This window comes from Patella vulgata, chromosome 7, assembly GCF_932274485.2.
Source record: "Patella vulgata chromosome 7, xgPatVulg1.2, whole genome shotgun sequence".
Classification (NCBI taxonomy): Eukaryota; Metazoa; Mollusca; class Gastropoda; family Patellidae; genus Patella; species Patella vulgata.
In genome coordinates, this window is record NC_065885.2 from 14,773,605 (window position 1) to 14,799,156 (window position 25,552).

Genomic DNA, 25,552 nt, shown 5'->3' on the forward strand with positions numbered 1-25,552 from the left:
TTTGAATGTCAGTCAGTCAAAATTGGCAAATATGTCTGAAACAAGATCCCTGGCATGTTGGTCCTGGCTAGATCACTGAATGAATGTGGAAGAGTAAACTAAAAGCATTAATAGGAAACCAAATACTTGACCAAATGTACCTTTATTTTGGAAAGTTGTTACGTTTTTGTTGTGTTTTATATCATTCTTTTACCTTTTCTGTAGATATAAACGAATGTGAACGGAATAATGGTCAATGTAGTCAAGCTTGTGTAAATACTCAAGGTTCATTTGCCTGTACATGTACACCAGCATATCAACTTGGTGAAGATGGAAAATCATGTTACAGTAAGTATGGAGTTTATTATCCATTAATTTTCATTGTAATTTTATCGATTTACCTTGAATTTGATTAAGCAAGATGTTTGCATACTATATTGCATTGAAATTATTGCTTTTCACTAAAATAATATTTGAATGAGCCAGTTTTGTTGTCTTACTGAAACCAAAGTTCACATTAAATTGCAATTGATATCAGTAAAGTATCACTGATCTTAATATACTGCATTAAAAGAAAACTTGAATTATTGGTACTGTGACCAAGGAATCCCAGTCTGGTTCCTAAATGGCCCACCTTATGGGTTATATGGTGCTCACTGACAGACATAAAGAAAAAAGTTTTGAAGTAGAGGAAGTTTTTATATCTGTTTGCTTTAAATAATTTGGATAGAAAAAGATGGTTGATGACCAGTTTCTACCAATAGTTCATTAAGTTAAGTAATTGTGAACCATGGTTTAACTAAGATGAACAAAGGATTAGACATTTTATAATCCTTGTCTTGATGACCGGTAATGACCTTTAATTATCACAGTCACCTCTCCGCATCTTAATCAACACTTTAATTAAGTCTGACAATTAGGCAAAAATTCTTTAAAACTCTTTAAATAGTTTCATGATTTTTGTGGTAACGTAATGGTTTCTGTTGGGTGAAACTTATTTGCTTTATTGGATTTTTATTGGTTTCAACTGAAAATATTTAGCTTGAGATAACTCTTAATTAAACAGTGCCAAAAATAGATACACAGAAAAAAATATTCCTTCTTACAACCATAACAATGATATTTGTTTTGGTAAATTGTATCTTTAACAGTACTTTTGAAAATTTATGAACATTTTCTGCTGTGCAGTAGGTTTTGGCACTTGCAGCTTATTTTTTATGTTCTGCCAACAAATCTTGCAATTTCATGCTACATAACGAAAATTCTCATCCCATTTGCAACTGCAATCAGTAATGTTTATTTTCTTGTATACTTTTTGCAAATGCAAATGTTTTCACCCTCAGATGGAAATGTATTTATTAGTTTTACTGGATAAAGGTTTTGCTCCTATTGATGAAATGTCTTCAATGACAATATATATTTAACAGTCTTAACTTGCACTATGGCATGGGAATTTAAAACAGCATTTAAGATAAAAGTATAGTTCTGAGGCGTGTTTAATTGATACTTAACATATTCTAAGACAATGGTTAATACCATTCAAAGTTTTAAAGAAATCATTCTGAAAAGTGTTGGGGTTTGGGTGGAGGAATGGTTAACGCGTGAGCGTTGCATCATAAGGTCTGTTATTGAGTCAAGTGGCATGGGTTTCGATTCTCTTCTTGTACGTGACGAGGAGTACGGTCACCTATCCAACCTCATGGGTTTTCTCTGGATCCTCCAGTTTCCTCCCACTGCTAATGACCCCTACGCGCAAACAAATTATTGAAATAAAATTGAACCATATGTTAGTCCCAAAGTTACCTAGTTTGTTTTGAGTGGACGTTAAACCCCAATTCTCTCTCTTTCTCTCTCTGAACAGTGTTCATGAAGTCATCCATGTCAATGCTCCTTCATCAAAAATGTAAAAGCCCCATGATATATATAGAATAATAATATATAGATTAGGATAGGCCTGAATTAAAGATTTACTAAAGCTTTTTTACCCCCATTTATTTCTCACTTTGTTAAAAGCTGCAGATCATCATTTGGGGGATTTTGAATCCCTTAAAATTGCAAACTATAATATTGTCAATGTGAAAATGATAAAAATATCAGGCCATATATGGAAAAATTCCATTTTGTATTTATAAAGGTATGACGAATCTTGGTTTGTTTTCCTAATTAAATGTTAGGTAATGAATCTGAGCACATCTTGGCGTCGATTAAGATATGAAAAGTTAAATATTTTCAAAAAAATCAAAGAATGATCAGTGGCTTTTAAACAATTTCTTGTTGATTATTCATTTTAAATATGCTTCAGAACTATGATCAATGATATTTTAATTAATATTACACTGCTGATTATCTAATCATCAATAATACAATCACAATAATTTAGCTTGATATATATTATGTATGAAATAATCTAGATGTTTTAATTCTAACTTGCTTCTTGCTATGATGCCTGTGTTCGAATATCTTGCTTTTTTTAAAACAGAACTCACCAATTCCTCACAGATTCAAATCCAGAATGGACGAGGTAGTAGTAGTAGTGGTAACATAGTTATCTTCCCCCTATATATATTATATTCCTGTGTCCCTAGTTTATTTGCCTCAATCATACTATGATGCTGTTCAACTTTTAAGGGGGTGGGAATTGTCATTTAGAAAGAGCTTAAGAAACAGAGATATTATTGTATTATATGCCACTAAGACGACTTTTATAAGCTAGTTTAAAAGGACTGGCATCTTTTTGTGCATTGCGAGTGTAGTATTCACACAGATGATAAGTGAAACCGGTTTAACTGTTCTGACACAGCTAGATGACATCCTGATAAACCAGCTTGGGAAATAAACCCTTCTGGAAGACAGGTATACATAAAGCTGGATTTATTTGCACTACCTTCAAATTATGCTTAAAAGTTTTGAAGCATTGGTGGGTAGGTAGGAAGATCGCCATTCTCACCGTGAAAAGGTTAACCCCGAAAAGTGTCCTTTAGTTGGACAGCATTATAGTCACTTTCTTGAAATAGCAACACAATCTGAGAAGGTTTTGACTGATCAAACCCTTTTAAATTTAAATGTCAGTGTCTCATTGTCATATATTTCTGAAAGTGACACTATGTTTTTTCATTCAAGTATATACTCCCATATTTATATGTATTCCTATATGTGATATTATTGTTAGTATTTATGTACAAAAGTGTAGAATTATAGTATTGTACAACATACCATCAATAAATTCTCAAATTTTAAAATTCTCTTCTTATCAATTCCTACTATTTCCTAGGAAAATCAGAATTACTTGGGGCAAGGAGTTTTTTTCTGGCAAAGCTATATTAAATGTATATTTGCCATTGCAAGTATCTTTTGAATACTTTTAATTATTTACTTTGATTTATGATTGAACTGAGCCGAAATAATAATCGATTCAACTATTTTTGTTTAATGGATAAACTTTAATGTTCCCAGGTTTTTGTCTGTTTTATATAATGTCCCTTGAACTAAGACAAAGTTATCAATTATTGCCGTCATTAAATCAAAACCCAATTCACTGCACACACCAAATAGCACAGCATATAACTAACTATTCACCAGATAATTATAACCACAAATGATAATCCCTGTGTAAATGTTGTACATAGAGACTTGATAATAGTCACCAATAACTACATATTCACTGTTATATTTGCTGTTATTCACCACAATTCATTAGTTATTTCACATTGTAGAAATATTATCACAAATCCCACCAGTAGCATATTCAGAAGACTGAAGTGCTACAATTAGTTTCAAATGGAAATACAGTAATATGCTATTACTATGGTGACTGAAAGTGTCCATTTAGATCGTAGTGTTTATAGAGTCGGTGATAAGCCTGCTTGGCGAAAAAGGTAACGATCGGCGACTTTTTTTTATTGTACTTGCTTGTCGGCGACCCACGACTTTCAAAATACAAGAGTTGCCATTGAGCAAGAGCGATAAAAAGGTCATCAATATCATAAAGTAATCGGTGCCCTTTTCGTCGTGCTGTCTTAATGGCGACTCTCGTGTTGTGAAAGTTGCGGGTTGCTGTTAAGCCAGTATTACGAAAAAGTCGCCGATCATAATGCCGGCTCTCGCGTTGTATCTGCAAACACAACAGTCTAAATGGATGCTTTCAGCCACCATATATTACTCTATGTGTAGATTATTAGAAATTCCCCATAGTGCACATGCTGCATAATCATGATCACGTCACATCTATTGGCAAAAACTGATCAAATAATTTACATCAGAATCCCGTCAGCACTAAGCATTGTTCCAATTTAATGTCAGTTGGGAATATTTGCTAGAGTTAAGATCTGGAATACAATAATATTGCTGACTGATCCAAACACAGGTTCAAGATGATCCTAACACAAGCAGCAAAAAGCCCCAGGTTGTCTTTGCTTAAGCAGAATTTGGAGATTCAGTTTAGTTTAAAATTCAGCCGTATTGATCACTATAGGATCATAACTCTAGATGAAAAATTTAAAATTAGAATGTGATCCCTTGAAAATATTTGTCACCATTGTCTTGATGCTGACTGAACTGCTAGATAAATAGTACTAGCACTCTAAAACACAAATAAAGAAATCCCAATCTAGATACGTAATCAATCATGCCCTAATTGCATATTTATTTACATAATCTGATAGTTTCTCAAGTCGCATGTTCAATAATCCTTCAATATTAGATGAATGGCTCCAATCTAGATGGTGATATTAATTAATTGGATGAACAGAGACTTAAATCATTAACATTTGATATAACAACACTCGGAACACAATCAGCATCTTGTAATATGCATGTAATTGTTTTTACATTTGTTAGTCTCATATATTAAACCATTTTGTCAATTACAATATATTTATTGGATCTTAGTTTCATACCTGTTAGTGCACTTGATGTTTGTGTTGTAATATATCATATTTGAGTCATTTTAAATTTTTAATTCAGAAAGTAAATCTAAAATCTAAAATTAGTATATGTTTGTTAGTATAAATCCTTTATATCATAGAAATTTATCAGTTAGTAATATAACATCAGAAATGCCTGAACATGTACAGTGCATTTGGTTCATGAAAATAAAAAAAGAGAACTCTTATTTAATGTTTTAAAGGTTATAAAAGAAACAGGCAACAAACATATAGAATAATAATGTTGTAGCGTTTTTGGAATATAAATACCCGCTTAAATTAGGTACAAATTTTCTGTAAAATACACATTCTGTATCTTATTATTCCCATGGAAGCACTTAAAGGTGCATCAATCCAGATATTTCTCATTTATCTCAAATGTCAAAAGTAACTTAAGTACGAAGTGAGGGGTCAGAATAATTTTTCAGACCTAAATTCTCTTTGTTTAAACATGCATTATTCAAGAGCTAAATATGCCTATTGCAGGTCTTTCTTTCGGCCTGAAATGTTATCTAAACTATTAATTAGACATTAACATGAAAAGACCTTAATCAACTCTCAATGGCATCTTATGTGTCAGATTTTCATTGGATTTGAATCCGTTCTGCTTCTCAGCGCTCATTCATGATTAAATCCCAAAAATGGATAACCAAGACTATGTTTTTTAACGTACCAACTTTAGTAATGATGATCGAGTCCAGGCGTTAATTTCAATCGCTTGTAATTTGGTTCAGAGTGGAGCAATTTGACTGAAATTTTCAGCATATCCCCTTTATATTACCTAGTTTTTAACTAATTTAGTTAGAACTGGCAACTCTTACTCTCATTTTCCATAAAGTATCTTTAAAGTACTTTCAATTGTGTATAGTATTAAAGTGTCTAGGTAACGTCTATTGTCCTAATTCAGCCTAATTTGGACAGTCATCATTAATCAACAAGCTGATATCCATTTTAAATGGTTTTCTTATCCATTCAATATCTCGACCATTGGATGTTCTAGAGAGTTGTTTGTGAGGTTGTCATGTTAATAAATGTCTTAATTTATATAACATTTGAAGCCAGAAAAAAGGCAGATTTAGCTTCTGCATAATGGACCTAGAACAAACCGCCATAAATAGTTGACCGAAAATGATCATTATCAATTAACTCAAACATAAGTTATGACCCGTTTATATTATGTTTCACACCGCCATCTTTTATTGGCCTTCTGTCACGTTTCCCCTTTAATTGTCGATCCTGTGATAATATAATGGTTATGGTGCTTCTTTAAAGTTTGTAATGTAGTTAGCAGCAATTGAAATTTCCTCACGTCATAAAACTTGTAAAAATCTAAAGAAATGTAAAATTCCTGTTTCTGTTTCAATGCGTTAATTTTAAACACAGATATTTTGTCTGAACATCTTAATAAAGTAGCGCCGTTAAGAAAATAAAATTAAAAGAAAGTATTAACCCATGGGGAATATTATCTGAAATAGATTATGGTTTTCGAGATTGTTCTGATTTGATTGTTTTTTGTCACACCTGAGTTGAATTAGATTATTTTTGAATGATCTAGATTAGAATAAAAAGAGGATGATTTAAGATAAGCTAGTATAGATTTCAAGAGAATATATGTATATTGCCTGTGTCCATTTTCTTTGATTCCCACGCATATTTTTTCTCTTTCTAACAAATTCTTTGATAGTTTAGATAATGTTCATTACCCCAGATATTAATTATACGACCACCCCAATTTTACCCTTTAACCCCTCTAAACTTCTATTATTTAAATTCATTTATCACGAAACATATTATGAAATATGAATCATATCTTTATGGAAATATTAGAATCAAAATATGTAATTGTTTGTGTCTTCTACTGATGTAAATTGTTTCTTGTTTGTTACTGTTTTTGAGTCGTCATATTTTATTGTCTTACTGTGTTGCTTTAATTGAGTAACTCTGTCAAGTCTTAAAATATCACATTTAACATTTAAGCCAACTCTTTTCACTATTATGACATTCTGTAAATATATTTCATTTGAGTTTGAGATGTCGAAGAAGTCTTACTGTATTTACTAATGTGAATACAAGAAGCATCAGTCACAGATTAAATAAGACATTGCTCAACATCATGACAATCAATTTGGTTTTTCTAGAAATATACTTTTTTGAGCCATGAGTTGACCATATTATTTGGTTCATATCCTGTTATTTATTTTTTGATAAAAATGAAAATTCTCGAAAAACTATGATTAAATTAATAATTAAGAAATACTGGCAAACCAGACATTGAGATCAGTAGACATAAGACATCTTAATAAAATTGAAATATCTTTCAACTTTGATTGTTTTTGTAATGCAAGCGATACCTAGGAAAGGACGCAAGAAGCAAAAAGGGAAACATAAAGAGCGAAACAAAGGTAGCTGTGTTTTTGAAGGTATAAACAAACTGTAACTATGGTAACAGATGTTGTGTTGTGCAGTGATGTGACATTATTAACAAACATGGCCAACATCATTATATTTAAACATAACTATCACATAATATGTACACTAATGCTATTTAAACACTAACTCTAGTAGAAATGGGTTTGGTAGAAAAATTAACACAATCATCATCGTGTGAGGTGCATACTCGGGCAGCTTGATTTCGCTAAAGTCTAAAAACTATGCCACTAAGTGTAGTTGAATGAAATTTGTACTTTTAAGGTCATCAATTTTTTATTTCCTGTTTTGTAGGAATCCAGATGGAGGTTATCGATAGTTGTGCCTTTAATAAAGGTGGTTGTGATCACAAATGTCGTAATGGTGTTGATGGCCCTGTCTGCTCCTGTAGAAAAGGTTATTTATTGCAAGTGGATGGAAGATCTTGTGAAGGTAAATTTTGAATTTTGAATCACTGGTATGCATTTAAGAACAAGGGTATCAATTGACTCATGTGCAGCTTTTTTGTATACAAAAAATATCCTGTTTTCCAAGACCAATGTAATGAATGATTTTTCTCAACACTTTTTCCCATATCAGTAGAATGCATGAACAATTCAATAGACTAAAATTATTTTACAGATGACCATTCCTATTACTTCCTTCTTCTGTGCTGCACCAATGTTTTGCAACTGCATTTAAGGATTGGTTGATCTGATTTAGTTCTGAAAATAATGGGGATCAAATCGGATTTTTTTAAATATTTTACAGAAAAGATCTATTGAGCAATCTGTGCCTGATGTTTTGTGTCAACTGGAGAAATAAACATTTAGTGAACTCTCCAAAAGTTTACCTCACAAATTATAATATCTACCTTCTGGTCACATAATTACCAAGATACCTTAAATTATAGTTTTAAGTTGAGACTGATTGGAGCAGAAAAGTAGGATGTTAAACCCCCTTTCATTTGATTTTCATTTTGTTTTATTTATAAATCAAGGGATATTGTTATATCTTATTGTTATTTGTCTTAACAGTGTTTTATTTATAAATTAAATTGATTGTTTACAGATATAAATGAATGTGAAGGAGAGAACTGTTGTAGTCAGGGTTGTAATAACAATAATGGTGGCCATACATGTTACTGTAGTACAGGTTTCCTACTCAGTCGAGATGGATGTGGTTGTGAAGGTATGTTATTAACTTGGACCTTGTTGGCTGGCAACTCTTGCCAATTCTCAGTGATGAAAAATTAGATATTTTCGTTCATAAGTACATACTGAATGACAGATTCCCTCCACCATCCTCTTATAGAGTTGCAGGCTTCTATGATCAAATCTGCATCATAGCCACTTACTGTTTCTGGAACAACAAATACCACTTGTTATGTAATGTGAGGAAATTTACATAGCTATCAGTTTTGTTGCTACAAATATCCAGTAAGAATTCTTAATGAGAAGAATCCTTTTTGAGTTTTTGTTTGGTGAAAAAATTCTTGAGATACAAATTTGCTAAGAATTTGAGAGATTGATCCTTAAATAGTAGACATATTTCTACCGAATTTGATCCATTATTTCTGAAACTGTTATGCTTAAAAAATATCTGTGGTGCTCAAAAAATGGTATATTCCAATTAGTATAGTATTAACAAGCTGTCAAAAATACCTGACATATAAAACTAAGAATTACTTTCTTTGATCTTACATCTTAAAAGAACATATCAGTAATTTGCTGAAAGTGATTTTAGCGTTAATTTTCTACTTAAAGTATCAAGTTAGATAAACTTTCAGATAAAGACACTAATAATAGACTCGGGTTTGACATATTGGAAGAATGTTTAGGAGTTTTTTATATGTATCTTATGCATAATATCTCTTACATTACTAAGAAAGACCTGAGAAATGTAAAACTGAGTATGAGCTACAATGACTCGGTGAGATAGTTCTCCAGGATTTTCCAGGAAGTTTTCCCATTGTCAGTATGGAGAGCCTGACAAGAAAAAGTGCCCAGTCGTTCCTGTATACAACTCACAGGACAAAATTAGCCCCATTATATTTGCGTAATTTAGTATTTTTAAAACACAATTATACGTTGATGCAAAAATGATATCATTATAGCACAATAAAAATTGTGATAATTGTTTTACATGGTGAGCTTACTTGATCTCCCAGAATTTCGATGAATTCAATCCAACAGACATGGTAATTTGACCATTGGTTGGGACCGATTTTGCTGGAATTAGAATTTTTTAAACAAGAATACAGCAGCTCCCTTAAATATATGTGTGACGTTTGATTGCTTCTTTTATTCAGAATTATTTTTACAAAAATTACCTTTTCAATCAATGACAGTGTTAAATGGCCAATGTATTTATATATACATAACTAAAATTAACTGCTTGGTCCTTTCAGACAGTGAGTTTAAAACATATACAGGTATCCTATGAGATAGTGTTTCTCAAAGGAAATAATAATATTCTGCCTCTTGCGTATCAAACCCATCACTTTTCAGGGAAAGCATGTGTAACCAGTGTTGGCAAGACTTTAAACCGATTTATATGTAGCCTATCTACACTCAAAACTAGAAACTTTCTCTATTAATTCAATATGTTCCTAAATTTACAGATGTTGATGAGTGTTTAAATGATAATGGTGGATGTGAACAACTTTGTGTCAACTCGGAAGGTTCTTTTAGTTGTGCTTGTTCTCCAGGATATTTATTATCACCAGATGGTAGCCGATGCACACGTAAGAATAATAATTATCATGGTACTTTAGGATCAAGGGGAAAACCCAATACTAAAATGCTTATATTTCATTCTGCAGTTTTTCCAGACAAATAGCAAATTAGGTTTTTTTTAGTGCCTTGGGTGAGGCAGGGGATATCACAGTATCTTTTATTGGCTATCCACTGTTGAAGATTTAATATTAAATTCCAAGTCTTTCCCAATTTGTTATATGTATTGAACTCTGCATTTCCCATATCATAAATATTTGTATGATATCTGAAATATTTTTATCTTGTGGTGTTAGCAGGATATGGGATATAATTGCAAATTGTGTTTTCTTATCTCTTCTCTTATCCTTCTCTTCTGGTAGACAGGTAGTTTTTGACCTCCGGTTCATGACCACAACATGGCAACATTGACAGTCAAACTTAATCTGTATGAGTAAACTGTTAGGGAAAAAAAATCTCTTGAATGCAATCTTCTCTGGAAATGTCTATGTTTTGTATTATTTGTTATATTTGTGTTTTAGTTTACAGTTCTCCCTCCATAATTATATACCTAATTTATTATTTATTTAATTATAGCACTTGAATATGGATTAGATAGCGGACCTCAGAGAGGCGATTTACCAGCAGTTCGTTTCGAAACAACTCCACTTCCTGTGATTCCAGTAACAGAAAATAATTTTCTATCTCAAGAACTACAGGAACAGGCAGCCAAGTTCAGTAAGTCACACAACTTTTTATAATTTTATTAGCTAATTACAATTGACATAATTTTTTTTCCTATAAATATAGTATATCATGTAATTTAGGGTTGTCATTAATGACCCATTCCAGGGGAACCTTTTAACCCTTTTATTATTTGGGATCCTGTCACTTGGTGACCCCACATTATATGAATTTATTGTTGGATCTGGTTACAGGGTCCAATATTATTAGAATAGTAATAGTAGAAATAGGCCCAGTAAACTGGTGATCATACTCACCAGTGTTGAATGAGTTAATATAGTTTTTGTCATTTGTTGAAAATGCAGAGTGAGAGAAATTGATTGAGAATATCGGACATCCTATAAAACTAAATATAAAGAACTTAGTAATGCAGAAATTGGATTTGCAGATACTGTCTTTTACTCTTGATCCGTGCATAATACTGTCTCTTGGAGATTGATAATACTGGTACCTTCAATTCTCTATTTTCAAAATTCATATTATAACAATGTTCCTTTTAGAAAATCAGGATATACATTTTATCATCATAGTCATTAACATTGATATTTTGCTTTTCTTATCCATTTTGTTTTGGATATAAAGTGAGTAGCGATATATTAAAACCAATTTTTCATGCTTGCTTTTTAAAGAGGAGAATAAAACAAGTGAGTAGTATGTATGGATTTTTAATTACCAGATGTTCTTTATGTATTAATTAATGATGTTATAATTTTACTGTACATTTTGTAATCATTTTATTATAAATTTTATCATTTTGCCATAAACTGTACATTTTATCATTTTGTCATACATTTTATGTTTTGTCATACATTTTATGTTTTGTCATACATTTTACATTCTATCATCTGTTTTATCATCATTTTAGAATTTGATAATCATTCATTTGATCGTACATTTGATCATCATTTGATCAGATATTTTGGCACCATTTTTATATGTAATCAATCGCCACATATAGTAAGATTCTGTCTGTTTAGGATAATCTTAAAATGTATCTACAACTGCATTTTGGAGCTTGTTGCTGATTTATGAAGTAAAAGACTTTCTGGGGTGTTGGGGCCACTAGAAACTGTATGAGCTAGGAATATTAAAGCAGGTAGAATGATGCAAGTAGAGGTTTTGATAAAAAAAAAATCATACTCTAGGGCAGGGGTCCTATTCCTAATAATGAAAAGACTGCATTCATGAAATATTTCAGTTTAAGTTTATTACATTTAATATTGCGCTCATTACTACAATATATGCATTCAATGGCACTGTACAATGAATAAATTATATAATTTATAATGTACATATTTCAGTTTAAGTTTTCTTGAATAGGGCTCAACTATTTTAAAAGTTGCTGTTCCAGTCTAGTATCATTCTTGTAAAACATAAAACTGATTAAAACGCTTGATGCACATGCAGACAGAATATGCCAAACAGTTTCGATTGGTGCTTAATTATTTGATTATTTTGCATTAATTAAAACTTTTATTTTGTGTTGAGACGCCATGTTTCAAGTACACAACTAGCATGACCTGTTTGTACTCAAATGTTTTTCAGTTTTGGGGATTTTTTCGGTTTTATTTCAATTTTAATGCTCTTGTCAAAGTGGAACTTAAAATGATTTTATTATCCACACAGCTGAAAAAAATTTCTTATCGTAATATTGTTTTAGGCCTTATAAAAAAAACAGGTTGAACTCATAAAATATGAGAATATCAAAAACAGCAGTCGAACTGTCATGTTTTTTTTTTGGCACAATTCACTGAAATTCTGATAAGTGGAACGGAAATATACACTAAGGCTTTATTATAAGGTTATAATGATATTCCTGTTAACTGTTTGCAAGGACTTCACTGTAAGGATTTGCGCACCCCACCTTGCAAGAACCTTCTGGACCCTTCATGCCAAGTCCTCACTTGTCAGAATAGTTTGCCTAATCATTCGATATGTATGAAAAAACTGAAACTCATCCATATACATTATCACATGCACATAACAGATCCCTGGTCAGAATTCAAGGAAGAATAGATGAAAATGACGCTAGCTTATAAAAATTCTATAACTCATGACAGACATGTACGGTAAACATAGAAAATATTCTCAAGAAATCAAATTTCTAAGAATTCTCTAGGTCTTCATTATAAAAATTCTAAGAATTCACCAGACCTTCATTATAAAAATTCTAAGAATTCACTAGGCCTTCATTCTAAAGATCTAATGATGTTTTGGTTCATAGCCTGCATTTTTGTCTATGAGGGTAACACTGTATGCATGTTGGGGGTCCATAGGGAGGTCCCAGTGTACTTTCAGTTTCATGTACATGGATATTTGTCAATTCATTTTTTGTACCTTGTAAATATTTAATTTTGTCTTTGTCTATGAAATGGTTATATTTATATATGACTACTGTGATGTAATGAAATGTTTAAATTTTATTACCCATATTACCTTAGTGAAAATGGTGGCTCTGTATATTTTAATTCTGCATGAGCTCATAGTGATGTGAAAACCAGCCCCAATGTTTTTAAATTGGAAGTCCCTGATGTTTAAAAATTATATATGCACCTTTTTGTACTTGTTTTGGTCTTTTTTTAAACCGTCTTAAGGAAATTTTAATAATAGTTTTAAAAATTTCTTAAATTATGTAATTTTTAATAGATTTTGAATTTCTGAAGATTTTCACTTTATGATAAGGCATTATATCTCATTTTACTTTCAAATGAAAATGTGCAGAATTTTAAGCTTATTTTATCTTGATATCTTAACTAAAAATTAAGATAATAATTTTGTGGTTTTTGGTGCAGAAAAGTCAAAATTATGTATATGTGCAATAATGCAACAGTCCTTAGAAGCTGGAAGCAAGACCTGATTTTTTTTTTTAGAATTAGTGTTTTGTATCCAACAATTTTATTGTAGTTTATCAACTATCCTTTGATTTTAAGTTTTAAACTTTTATATTTATTTTGATGCCATAGTTTTTATTTAAGAATGTTTTTTTTTATTGATCCTTTGTCTTAGTTGATAGCCTAGACTTATTATTTTGGGTGCAGTATATAAAACTAATTAAAGTAACTTGTTACTAATTATATAAGTTCAGGAATAATTTCAGTTTATTTGTAGCCTCAAAATCTTTGCTCTGTGACATACACTTGAAGGAGTAAGGCAAAAGCACAAAAAGATTGATCTTTGATTTTGTATCTTATTTAAAATACTCATCTTAAACAAACAAGCACCAACTGGATATGGCGTATACCTGTGCTGTTCATTTTACTAGTAATCTTGTTTCAAATTTAAAATAATTTTAAAATAAGAATCCATATTTGTCGATTCAAAATTATTATTTTAATTACTTTTCTCTCTTCTTATGTATAATCTAAGAACATTGTTTTGAGGCTACACTTATTAATATATAAAGATGCAGAGCTTTGATACATAATTTATATCTGTATATTACAGACTGTGAGGGTGGAATGTTTGGTGTTAATTGTCTTTTAACTTGTAAGAACTGTTTGAACGGTGCCCGATGCAATGAACAATTGACAGGTTGTGAATGTACTGCTGGTTGGCAGGGAATTATTTGCAACGAAACCTGTGGCGAGGTAATAATAAGAAATTTATGTTTGTCATAATAATTTGGTGTCAAGACACTGGACTCTTTAACAGGCTCGCATTTATCCAGTTCATTTGGTCATTCATGTAAAGGATCCCTTGTTGTTTGAAGTTTGAATAAGGGCAGGCACAAGTGCAGTCTATTCATAAATTCTCTTAGCATAAAAATAATTGAATACAGACAGGGTGAAGTTTCTTTTGTTTTTTTTTTTTCAAATTGTTTAGAAATGTATATGTAGAGCAAATAAATTCCTTCAAGTGAAGAAGCAAGTGTGCAAGATATTGATTCAGGGGAGACTACTCTCATTATTAAAGTTCTTCCACTGAGTACTTGAACTGGAAGTTCTGAAAAGGTTATAAATAAATAAAACATTTAACTTTTCTGATAGAGTCTGCATACATGTTCAGTATATTCAATTGGTTGTTTATATACATAATGGTCAATGCTTGCAATATTCATTCTTGTTATGAAAAAATGTGTCAAGGGGGGTAACTCTTGTATATGTATTATTTGAATTTAAAAGCAGTACCATTACCATGAATCAGAAGGAATGACACAAAATTTATAGTTCTGGCAAGCTAATTTCATTTTGTAATAATTTTAGAATTTTCTATTTTTATCTTCAGAATTTCTACGGTAAAGATTGTAACAGCATTTGTAATTGTCCAAATGGTGTAATATGTGATTCTGTCACGGGTGAATGTAAAAATGAATGTCCTAGAGGTTATTATGGCAGCAGTTGTGACAGGATCTGTCCAAACTGTGCCAGTGGTCATTGCCATAGAGTATTTGGTTATTGTAAATGTCGACCAGGAAGATTTGGTCCATCCTGTAATCAGCCATGTCCATCCTACACTTGGGGATCAAACTGTGCTACACAATGTGATTGTGAAGTAGATAATACAAAGGGTTGTCAACCGGAAGTAAGTCAAGCCTGTTTATTATTTATTTTCTCTTTTCATTCTTTGTGATAAATAAAAGCACAAAATAAAGTTAAACTATTGGCTGAATTAACACCAGTTTTAGGAGCTGTAAAATAGAGTGAGCATGAGAGACAAATGGGGTTTAAAGTCAACTCACCATGTGGTTTGATTATGACTCGAATATTGTGTATCTTTATTTCTATAAGTTGATTACACTAAGGTATATGTATTAGTGGGAGGAAACAGGAGAACCTAGAGAAAACTCTTGAGCTTAGGCAAGCTACCACAGAGTCATAGAACGTCTGTTCTATACTCAAGAGCTTAAACGTCTTAGAAATCTCAGAAGAGTCACACTGATGCCCTTTTTATATGGAGACATATAATCCAAATATATTGTAAATGGTGTATCATGGCATTTATTATGAAAATAACACTAGTTGATTTGCGGAATTATGGCTAAGTCCTTGTGGAAGTTGAAAATTTATATCACAAAGTTTCAGATGGTTGCACAGGACTAGGATAAAGGTTTGCAAGATCCTTTGAACCCGAAATAACTCATTTTATTGACTAAAATATATCTAATACTCCTGCTTTAAGAGTGTGAAGTTTTTCACTTAAAGGTAAATTATTGATATATATAGAATACTGATGACGATATTTCTGACGGCTTAATAATGTCAAATGGAGAAATTACATTTTTGTCCCTATTAAAAAAATTTCTTCAAGATGTCTTCAACTAGACATTACCTGAAAAGCTATATCATTCGACCAGTTTATTATTGGTCCACGAAAATCTAAAGTAAATTTATTTGAATTACTTTTTCTTTTTTAAAGTCTGGAGAATGTGTTTGTAAACCTGGTTACCAAGGTGATAGATGTGAAGAACAATGTCCTGAGAATCGTTTTGGCGAGATGTGTGTCAGAGTCTGTAATTGTCCACGTGAGAGTAAATGTAATCATGTGACAGGACATTGTTTAAAGGAATGCCCAGCTGGCAGAACTGGCATCCGATGTGATGAATGTAAGATTTGAGTTTGCATCTTCACTAAAAAAAACAATACTAATGTTAAAGTAACATATGCTTGCATTAGGTTATTTCATTATTGACACAGAGAGAACATTTGTAAACTGAATGCACAATATATCTAATTGTAAATATATCTACCAATGGCCGCATGGGCAGATTCCTTACCCTCTAATCAAAGTGCTACAATCCCCAATTGCTCATATACCGTAATCTTGATTCCATTTTATGTGATATATACTATTCAAAAAAAGTAGGGGATATTTGATTTTTAAGTGTTATTAAAGTCACCTAATGAAACTGACGAAGAAACAAATGACAAAATGAAATGAAGTTCACATTCATCGATTTATTCCATATGATCGTTAGACTAAGTAAGGCACAGACTGACCATTATAAGGGTAAAATGATACCCGGGGTCAAACAGCAAAGTTACCACAGCATCACAACCAAGTCAGTAACGGGTAAATCCTCCTCTGTTTGCCAAACAAGCATTGATCCGACGTGGCATACTCCTAATGAGACGTCTAAGGTCATTTTGGTCCAGATTGTCCCATTCCTGTTGCAACGCAGCAGCAAGTTCTTGGACATTGGCAGGACGTTGTTGACGTTGACGTAACCTCTGTCCAAGCATGTCCCAGACATGCTCGATGGGGGAGAGGTCGGGACTCAGTGCCGGCCAAGGTAATGTGGTGATGTTCTGTTGTTGGAGGTAACCTGTAACGATCCTGGCCCTGTGACATCTTGCATTGTCATCCTGGAAGATGAAACGGCGGCCATGACGTCGTGCGAACGGCACAACATGGACTGCCAAGATGTTGTCTCGGTAGTACTGGCCTGTAACACGCCCTGCAACAACATGTAAAGCCGTTCTTCCAGCAACAATGATGCCTCCCCACACCATAACAGAACCACCCCCAAATCGATCATGTCTGATGACGTTAACGTCTTGGAAGCGCTCGTTTCGACGACGCCACACCCTCCTACGTCTGTCCAAAAAATCAACAGTGAACCTTGACTCATCTGAAAACATCACATTGCTCCAGCGTCGATTATCCCAGTGTTGACGATCCCTACACCAACGACGTCTTGCCTGAATGTGATGATCTCTCAAACAAGGGATCACGCGAGGAAGAGGGCGCGAAGGTGACCCCTATGCAGTCGATTCCGAATCGTCTGGCCACTCACTCTCACACCAGTGTCTGTTTGAAGACGAGCGCTGATCTGATTTGCTGTGATGACACGATTTCTCAAGGCCAAGGTACGGATAAATCGATCCTGGGCTTGAGTTGTCGCCCTTGGTCGACCTGAGCGTGGTCTGTCCTTTACAGATTGTGTATCACGGTATCTGGACCATAGCCTGCTTATGACAGACTGAGAAACATTCATCGTCCGCGCCACAACCGCCTGTGTTGTGCCGATCTGTAGCATGCCAAGGGCACGTAACCTTTCATTTTGGGTAAGCCGACGCATATCAAAATTTGTTTTCTGGTCACTAAAACAATTAAACTGATGTTTCCACCCTGGAATTCAATGCCACAATGACTGTAACATTCAAAGTCAGAGTCGTGCAAATCTTGGGTTGGACCCCCATGATGATCCCAAGCATCACCTGCATTCCATGCGGTAGCTATTGGTGCGTTTGGGCGTCACATGTAACTGGAAATGTTTCTTCTGTTAGGTTCTATAGTGACTTTTTTCGTAGTCATTTGCATATTTTAGTATTATGCCCCCAAAATCAAATATCCCCTACTTTTTTTGAATAGTATATATGAAATGCTGAATATTTGGCAAATTAAATACCATGGTATATATAGCACCTGAATCTTGGAAAATAAAGAATAACTGTAACCCTTTGGCACCTTAAAAATATTGACTACCGCAGTTACCTGAACAAAATTAGAGAAAAGTTGTTTCTTTTACATGAAGTTTTGTAGGTCATTTTTGAAACCATTCAAAACTATTGCTCCTAAAACAGAATGAATCAATTGGGTTGAGGAGCTATGGGTAGCAGAAAGGTTTAATCGTAGGAAACTCGGACAAGATAGCACTATTGTTGATTGCACGTAGAGTAATCGAATTTAGACAGATGTTTGTGTACATTGATATAGTAATATAACATTAACATTCTGCTGTTTGGATGGAAACTAATACAGTTAGAAAAATGTGTCATTTCTTGCACTGTTAAAACATACCATGTGGTAATAACAGTAAATGTTGATTAGTTGTTTTGAGCAACTGCTGAAATATTAATAAATATGTAGTAATGGCAAATTATCATAGAATAGAAAGAAAATGAATCTACACCAACTTTAACCACCCATATTATTTTTATAGTTTATATTAAAACCTATAGTTAGTGCTTTCAACCTTTTTTTGATTTTTTTTCGTTTATTTGTTGTTTTTTTTGTCTATTCCCTCCATATTTACAGCATGTCCAAAAGGAAAACATGGTCCAAATTGCTTAAAGGACTGTCATTGTAGTGGCAGTACTTGTGACCCAGAAACAGGAAAATGTATTTGCCAGGCTGGCAAAATGGGCAAACGTTGTAAAAAATGTGAGTTCTGTTTTAAAGGGTGTTGAAAAAAGACATGTAATGTTTTTGATTATCTATTTCTAAAAGAGAAATTTTGATTCCAACATCCAGTGATCATCTATTTCCTTTTCTGTACAGAAATAAATTCCAAACTTTATGAAGAATACTAGATGTTTTATTCCCAAATATCACTTTTTGTTCATAGATTATTCTGATCTTTAGCCTTATTTTAGATTTATGATGTCCTTTTTCCATACCCTTTAAGCATTTACTTATACAGATTTAAAACTTGACATTAAGCATTTTGCTACTAACCAAATTTATGATAAACATAACATATATTACTGAATGCAGTTACTAAACTCTCAGAGTTTATGCTTTTTGCAATTTCCAACATTAAACCAAATAGTATATATTTCTTATACAGACCCTATTGTTGTAACTTCATTCTGTAAATAAGAAATCTAATTATTATTTATTTAAAATTTCTGTAATTCTAAAGGTCTATTCTCTTAGTCCTTCTTATATGCTCACATTTAATTGGATGTATATTGTCGTCACTTCTGTTGATTGTCTGTCAGCCTTCCTTCCTATTCGCTTTACAAATACTCTGTGAGAGGGATTGTTCATCATCCACATGTATTTTTATTGATAAAAACAATATTTTGTTTCATTTGAAATTGGATTGAGGAACAGGCTAGGTCTATGTTTACACATCTGCACATTAATTAAGAAGAGCCTTGTTGAAATAAAGAATTTTGCCGTTACTCATTGAACATTGTTAATGCATATATACTATGTATACAGTTTACCTTTTTAATGTTTGAGATTGCAATACAGTGCAGCACAGAGATCTGATAGAAGTTTGTAAATTCTTGCTCTTTATGACTTTGGTGGAAAGGGGGCATATAAAAGGGTGTAACAGCCTTCTGTATATGTTTCTTATGTTGGTTTGAGGAAAATTGTAACCAAATTGTTCAGGACAAAATAAGACATTTTTTTTTACAAAAAAGTACAATTTCAAAATTTACCACTGACCTATAGTCTTCTTTGCTTTCATATCAATAATTATCCTTTGAATATCAATTTTACAATACCTATATCTGATTTAAAATTTCCTGTATTCTCACTATTCAGTCTTCTTTTTTGATGGTCTGTCTCTGTGCTTGTCATCCCATGCACCTTGTAGAACACAGAAACATCCTTTTTATAGACATGGGATCTTCAAATATTTTGAAAGTAAATAAAATAGGCATCAAGACATTAATAGTTTTTTGGGAGAAGAAGAAATATTCATATTATTCTAAGATACAAGATCTATATGCCCCAACATAATTTATTAAACTACCCCAAATTTTCTAAATAAATGGAAGCAATTAAAACTTAACCTACATGTTGACTTCTTGTAGCTTGTCCAGAAGGTAGTTGGGGTATGGATTGTCAGAATAAATGTGGTTGTCAGAATGATGCTACATGTGATCGTGTTACAGGAGAATGCCTGTGTACAGATGGATGGTATGGTCCATATTGTAGAGAAGGTAAGGGAAGTGGTTTTAGCCTGTTTTACCGATAGAAAGAAGTTACCGTCTGTAACCATTTCGTAGAGAAAGACAGTACCAAAAGAAATGTTATAGTAAAAGTAAATCTAAAATGGGATAGATGAAAAGGCTGTAAAAGGGGGTGTTGGAGAATGTAGCACATTAGCTATGACACTAAAATCAAAGTTTAGATTATTTATTATACAAGGGGGGATTTTTGTATCGTTTTGCACATCTAAAAAATGTTTTGTGTCGACTGATAAATTGATACAGCAAATGAAAGGTTAAATTAATAACTGATTGTATTTTTTTTAATATTACAGGATGTCCTGTAGGTAGATTTGGGCCACAGTGTATGGAAGTTTGTATGTGTGAAAATAATGCTACATGTGATAAAATAGATGGTACCTGTACTTGTGGTCCAGGATGGACAGGACAGCTCTGTGACCAAGGTTTGATTAATTCTTTTTATTTACTATTTACATGTTCTGTAACACCATGTTATTGTTTGAATAGAATTACAATAAGTTAACTTAATTTTACAGTTTGTTCACCTGGTCGATGGGGAGAAAATTGTTTCAAGAAATGCTATTGTTTAAACAGTGCTGAATGTGATCCTGCTACTGGAGAGTGCATTTGTGCTCCAGGATGGAGAGGTTCAGGTTGTGATCAAAGTAAGTACAGATTCTGTATAATTCACAACCCACTTTGTCCAAAAACCACATTTGATTGGAATTACTTTCACTTTCAATAATACAATAAGCTTTTGTTTGATAATGGGTGTTGGGGTTGTCAAGCAGTAAGGGCAATTGTCATGGGTCAAATCCCAGGGTAGGCTGAGAAGAACTTTGGAACGTTTCAAGAAAGATACCTGCTTGTCAGGGGTAGCACCTGTATGACTGTCAAGGAAAGTGTCACAGATTGTCAATAATGACAAATTGGGTGATTGGCAACAAATGGTCCATGGATGCAGGTCTTAATGGGTAAAAAAAACGTAATGTTTACTATTATTTTATTTCTATGACTTGTTATTATTTTAGGGTGTCTTAATGGTACCTATGGTGCTGGATGTTTGAAGAAATGTCAGTGTCAAAATGGTGCTGACTGTGACCATATCAGTGGATCCTGTCTTTGTTCTGAAGGTTGGAGAGGAACTTATTGTGAAAAAGCATGTCCCGAAGGCTTCTATGGTTTAGAATGCCAGAGCATTTGTAATTGTGATAATTCTGCTCAGTGTGACCATGTTACTGGGAATTGCCATTGCGCATCTGGGTGGTATGGAGATTCCTGTAATGAGCGATGTCCGGATGGTAAATTTGGAGATGATTGTGGCAGAAGTTGTCAGTGTGAAAATGGGGACTGTGATAAAGTTAGTGGTAACTGCATCTGTTCTCCTGGTTGGATGGGATCGAATTGTGAAGAACGTAAGAACATACTTTTTGAACTCATTGTATTGTATCACATGATTTTTCCAATAATGTTGGGAAGAAACACTGACAATATAGGAGAGGAGTTGGATGTTTTACAAACCACAGTGTTGTCATAATTAATACAAGTTTTGTTTATATCCTTTCTGTGGAAAATCTTCATTAATCATTAAAAGGTTCTAGGGACATTTTAGATACCAAAAGGCATTTTGAGGAGATTGTATGTATTGTAGTTAAAACGAATTTTAGAAATGAAATAAAATATTTACGGTAATATTCCATTTTATTTAAGCATGCCAAGCTGGAAAATATGGAACTAGTTGTTTATACAGATGTTTCTGTTCTAACGGTGGTCATTGTAATCATATTGATGGTGCATGTAACTGTACTGCTGGTTGGGAAGGCACAGCTTGCCAGAGTGGTGAGTTAATAACTGTTTTATTTTAACTTATATAACAAATCAATTTATATGATTTTGAAAGGTAGCCATTGCTAGTTATAATGAGGAGATAATTACCAGTATTTCAATTAATTGTCCCGTTATTTGCCTAAAATGTCAGATGAATTCATAATTTTGAATTCAACATTTATTAAAGCTTGTCCAAATGGTAGATTTGGACCAAATTGTGAGTTACGCTGTGATTGTGTTAATGGTGAAACATGTGATAAAGTGACGGGACGGTGTATTTGTGCTCCAGGATATATTGGTGACAGATGTAATACAAGTAGGTATCATTAACCTTGTTATCATTCCCAAAAAAGCAGATGAAACCAGAGATTTTTAAGTGTCCAAAGATAATTATAGCTAGTTGGACATGCATCAAGCTTTTGTTGATTTATGTCTGTCATTCCTAAATTTTTCAGTCAGGAGTAACGTCAGTCAGTTGAACAAGATCCTCATTTGTTAAATATGATCATTGAAAGGAACAAAGAAATTATATAACATGTTTCAAATAATTCCAAATCAATCCAAGATTAAATCTTATTACAAATAAAAGTATATATATTTTGATGATTTTTGGATATATTTTATAAAATATTTTTAGCATGTCCTAAAGGTTTCTATGGCAAAAAATGTTCTGAGAAATGTCCATGTAAAAATGGTGCTAAGTGTAACCGAGAAACAGGGGAGTGTACTTGTACGTATGGTTGGAGAGGACAACACTGTGATAAACGTAACTATTTTATACTAGCTTTACCTGTACAGTTTTATCACTTGTGCTAACTTTATCAATTGCACAATAAATTTTATGTAGTGTTTGTTATTCGTGGCTTGATGAATATGTCTCCGACTCACTAACCAGGAAGTTATGGTTTTATCACTGAGATAGCTGAGAAAGTGCTTTGGGATTTTCCAGTCAGGTTCCCCCCTTTTCAGTGATGCAGGAAGAGCACCATTTGGATGGGACGAGAAACCAGCATTGTAGATAATTGGCAGCATGTTAAAGATCTACTGTCAGAAATTGAAAACAAGTGTAGATAGTATTACTTCAGTCCAGGCACAATTTCCCTCGTAGCACAATGCATGACATATGCCAGCTGTCATTAGCCCAGTGGTTGCTCCCCAATTTGAGACAAAAACCCACAAAACAATACAAGCAGTTGTCACTACCAGCGGCATCTTAATTTTTTGAGCATAAAGGAAGCATGCCCTTCCTAAATGCTTTCCTACAATTCCAAGTGAAGGATACTAATATATATTGCTATAATCTGTAATTGTTGATCTTTATTCTCTACAGCTTGCATGCCAGGATCATATGGTAAAGATTGTGCAGAGAAATGTTCTTGTGCTACACATGAACCATGTAATCATTTGAATGGTGAATGTCGATGTCCACCTGGTTTCAGTGGACCATCTTGTGGTCAACGTAAGTTAACAGTTTTCTATTCAGGAACACGATATATTTGTTTTTCTTGATCCAGTGTAAATTTTATTCAATTTTCCCATATGATCTATTTAACTAAATGGTGGTACCAGGCATCTTAACCAAAGTAAGTATAATTCACCAGTAGTTAAATCAAAGGGTAAAGTCTTTGCAAGGGTAGCTTGATCTTTCCTGTCAGACTACAAAATGACGATAACACCTCGCACAACTATTAATTTTGTATTCCTCAGAAATGTAATGATTGTACAATTTTGTGGTCATACCATAGTGTTCATATTATTTTTTCAGATTGTCCACTAGGAACATTTGGTCCTGAATGTCGAGGTCAGTGTTCATGTGGGGATGAATATGATTGTCATCATGTAACAGGAGAATGTTTATGTAGACCTGGACAGAAGGGAAGATATTGTGCTAAAGGTAAGGATATGTGCACCTTGTGTATTATATATATCCATCTTGGGCATGTGATCATGGTACACAACACCAGTTGCTATCAATTATCATATACTGTCTGGAAATGGAATGAAGACCCTCTATAGTACCAGCTTTTGAAAGTATACATTACTTACGCATTGAGGAAGGCCAATTTAATTTCATTGAAAAATCCAGATATATAATATCACCATTTATTAGAAGTGTAATAACTAAGCGAAAGACTGATTTTCAAAAAGGATAGATGAATGTATTCATTATTTCAATCCCAAATCATAAATGTTAATATCATTGGTGCAGAAAAGTAGGATGTTAAACCCCATTTCATTTCAACATGATGATCATTTTGCTACAGGTAGTTGTGTGCCATGACTGCCAAGATAATATATATTTATATATGAGTTTGTCATGAAAGGACTGAACATGTTGACTAGTTATAATGTGGTAATGGCTTGACAATTAACTGTGTTTTGCATCTGATTAATATCATTTGTACATTATTTATTCATTATGAAATTAACTATTGGTGTAGGAATTAGTAATAATAAAGAAAATATATAAATAACATGTTTAGTAGACAAAATTGTAGATGATTAAGGTTTCTAATTCCCATACTACTGTCTATATTAATAAAATCAAAAGTACATATGTCTGGGTGACATTTTCTCTGATTCTAGATTTCAACATGAATATTTGGTGCTTTATTGTAAGACAGGAATGGGGTTACTAATAAAAGAAATTGTCAGATAATTGTCTTGAAATAATATTCAAATAGAATTCAAATCCTCAGTCAATAAAACATGATCTTTGTGTTGAAACATATTGGGAGCAATAATAATAGATTAGATTATTTCAAAAGACTTATACATACAAGACATTAGTCTAAATAAATATTATATATATATACTTGTGGGAAAATTAGATTACTTCAGGGAAATATTCTCATACATACAAAAATATAATCTGAATAAACATTTACACATGTTAATTAAGATTATTTCAGAATTATATTCTCATGCATACAAAATGTTAACTCAAATTAAATGTTTCTTTACATTTAAGGCATTATATATTTAATATGTACATTAGGCATTCACTGTATTAATAGCCAAAAAACTGACAGCACATTGGAATAAATTTGTGATCTAAATAGAAATTTGGGACAGTATATCCTAATGTAATGAGGGACTAAAAAATGGGATTAGAAAACTTCTTATAAATTGAAGTTGTGTTTTGTCACATTAAAAGGGAACACTTTAGTATTTCTTGTATATGTATAACATTTAATAGAAATATTAGAAATATATGTATAATTTAAAGAATTATAGTATCTGTATATATAATAAATATAACCTCACTGATTAACAATTTCCACATTTCATATAGTAATAACAATAGAAATTGAAATTTAGAGAGTTACAG

General features: G+C 32.7%; 1 protein-coding gene across 16 annotated transcripts in view; it reads left to right on the forward strand.

Moving 5' to 3' along the window:
- Positions 1-25,552, forward strand: part of LOC126827704 (multiple epidermal growth factor-like domains protein 6) — a 196,546-nt gene that overhangs the window by 153,682 nt on the left and 17,312 nt on the right. For 11 of the 16 annotated variants that reach the window (XM_050557170.2, XM_050557174.2, XM_050557169.2 and 8 more), the window contains 20 exons: positions 205-327; positions 2,459-2,500; positions 7,247-7,321; positions 7,623-7,760; positions 8,379-8,498; positions 9,931-10,053; positions 10,619-10,759; positions 14,210-14,352; positions 14,990-15,286; positions 16,121-16,307; positions 18,743-18,868; positions 20,257-20,385; positions 20,709-20,837; positions 20,931-21,059; positions 21,426-21,809; positions 22,105-22,233; positions 22,409-22,537; positions 22,859-22,987; positions 23,552-23,680; positions 23,987-24,115. In XM_050557170.2, the coding sequence (XP_050413127.2) occupies positions 205-327; positions 2,459-2,500; positions 7,247-7,321; positions 7,623-7,760; positions 8,379-8,498; positions 9,931-10,053; positions 10,619-10,759; positions 14,210-14,352; positions 14,990-15,286; positions 16,121-16,307; positions 18,743-18,868; positions 20,257-20,385; positions 20,709-20,837; positions 20,931-21,059; positions 21,426-21,809; positions 22,105-22,233; positions 22,409-22,537; positions 22,859-22,987; positions 23,552-23,680; positions 23,987-24,115 (2,931 nt within the window). The remainder of the gene's footprint in view (positions 1-204; positions 328-2,458; positions 2,501-7,246; positions 7,322-7,622; positions 7,761-8,378; positions 8,499-9,930; positions 10,054-10,618; positions 10,760-14,209; positions 14,353-14,989; positions 15,287-16,120; positions 16,308-18,742; positions 18,869-20,256; positions 20,386-20,708; positions 20,838-20,930; positions 21,060-21,425; positions 21,810-22,104; positions 22,234-22,408; positions 22,538-22,858; positions 22,988-23,551; positions 23,681-23,986; positions 24,116-25,552) is intronic. The other 5 variants (XM_050557178.2, XM_050557186.2, XM_050557173.2 and 2 more) reach the window with 4 other exon arrangements.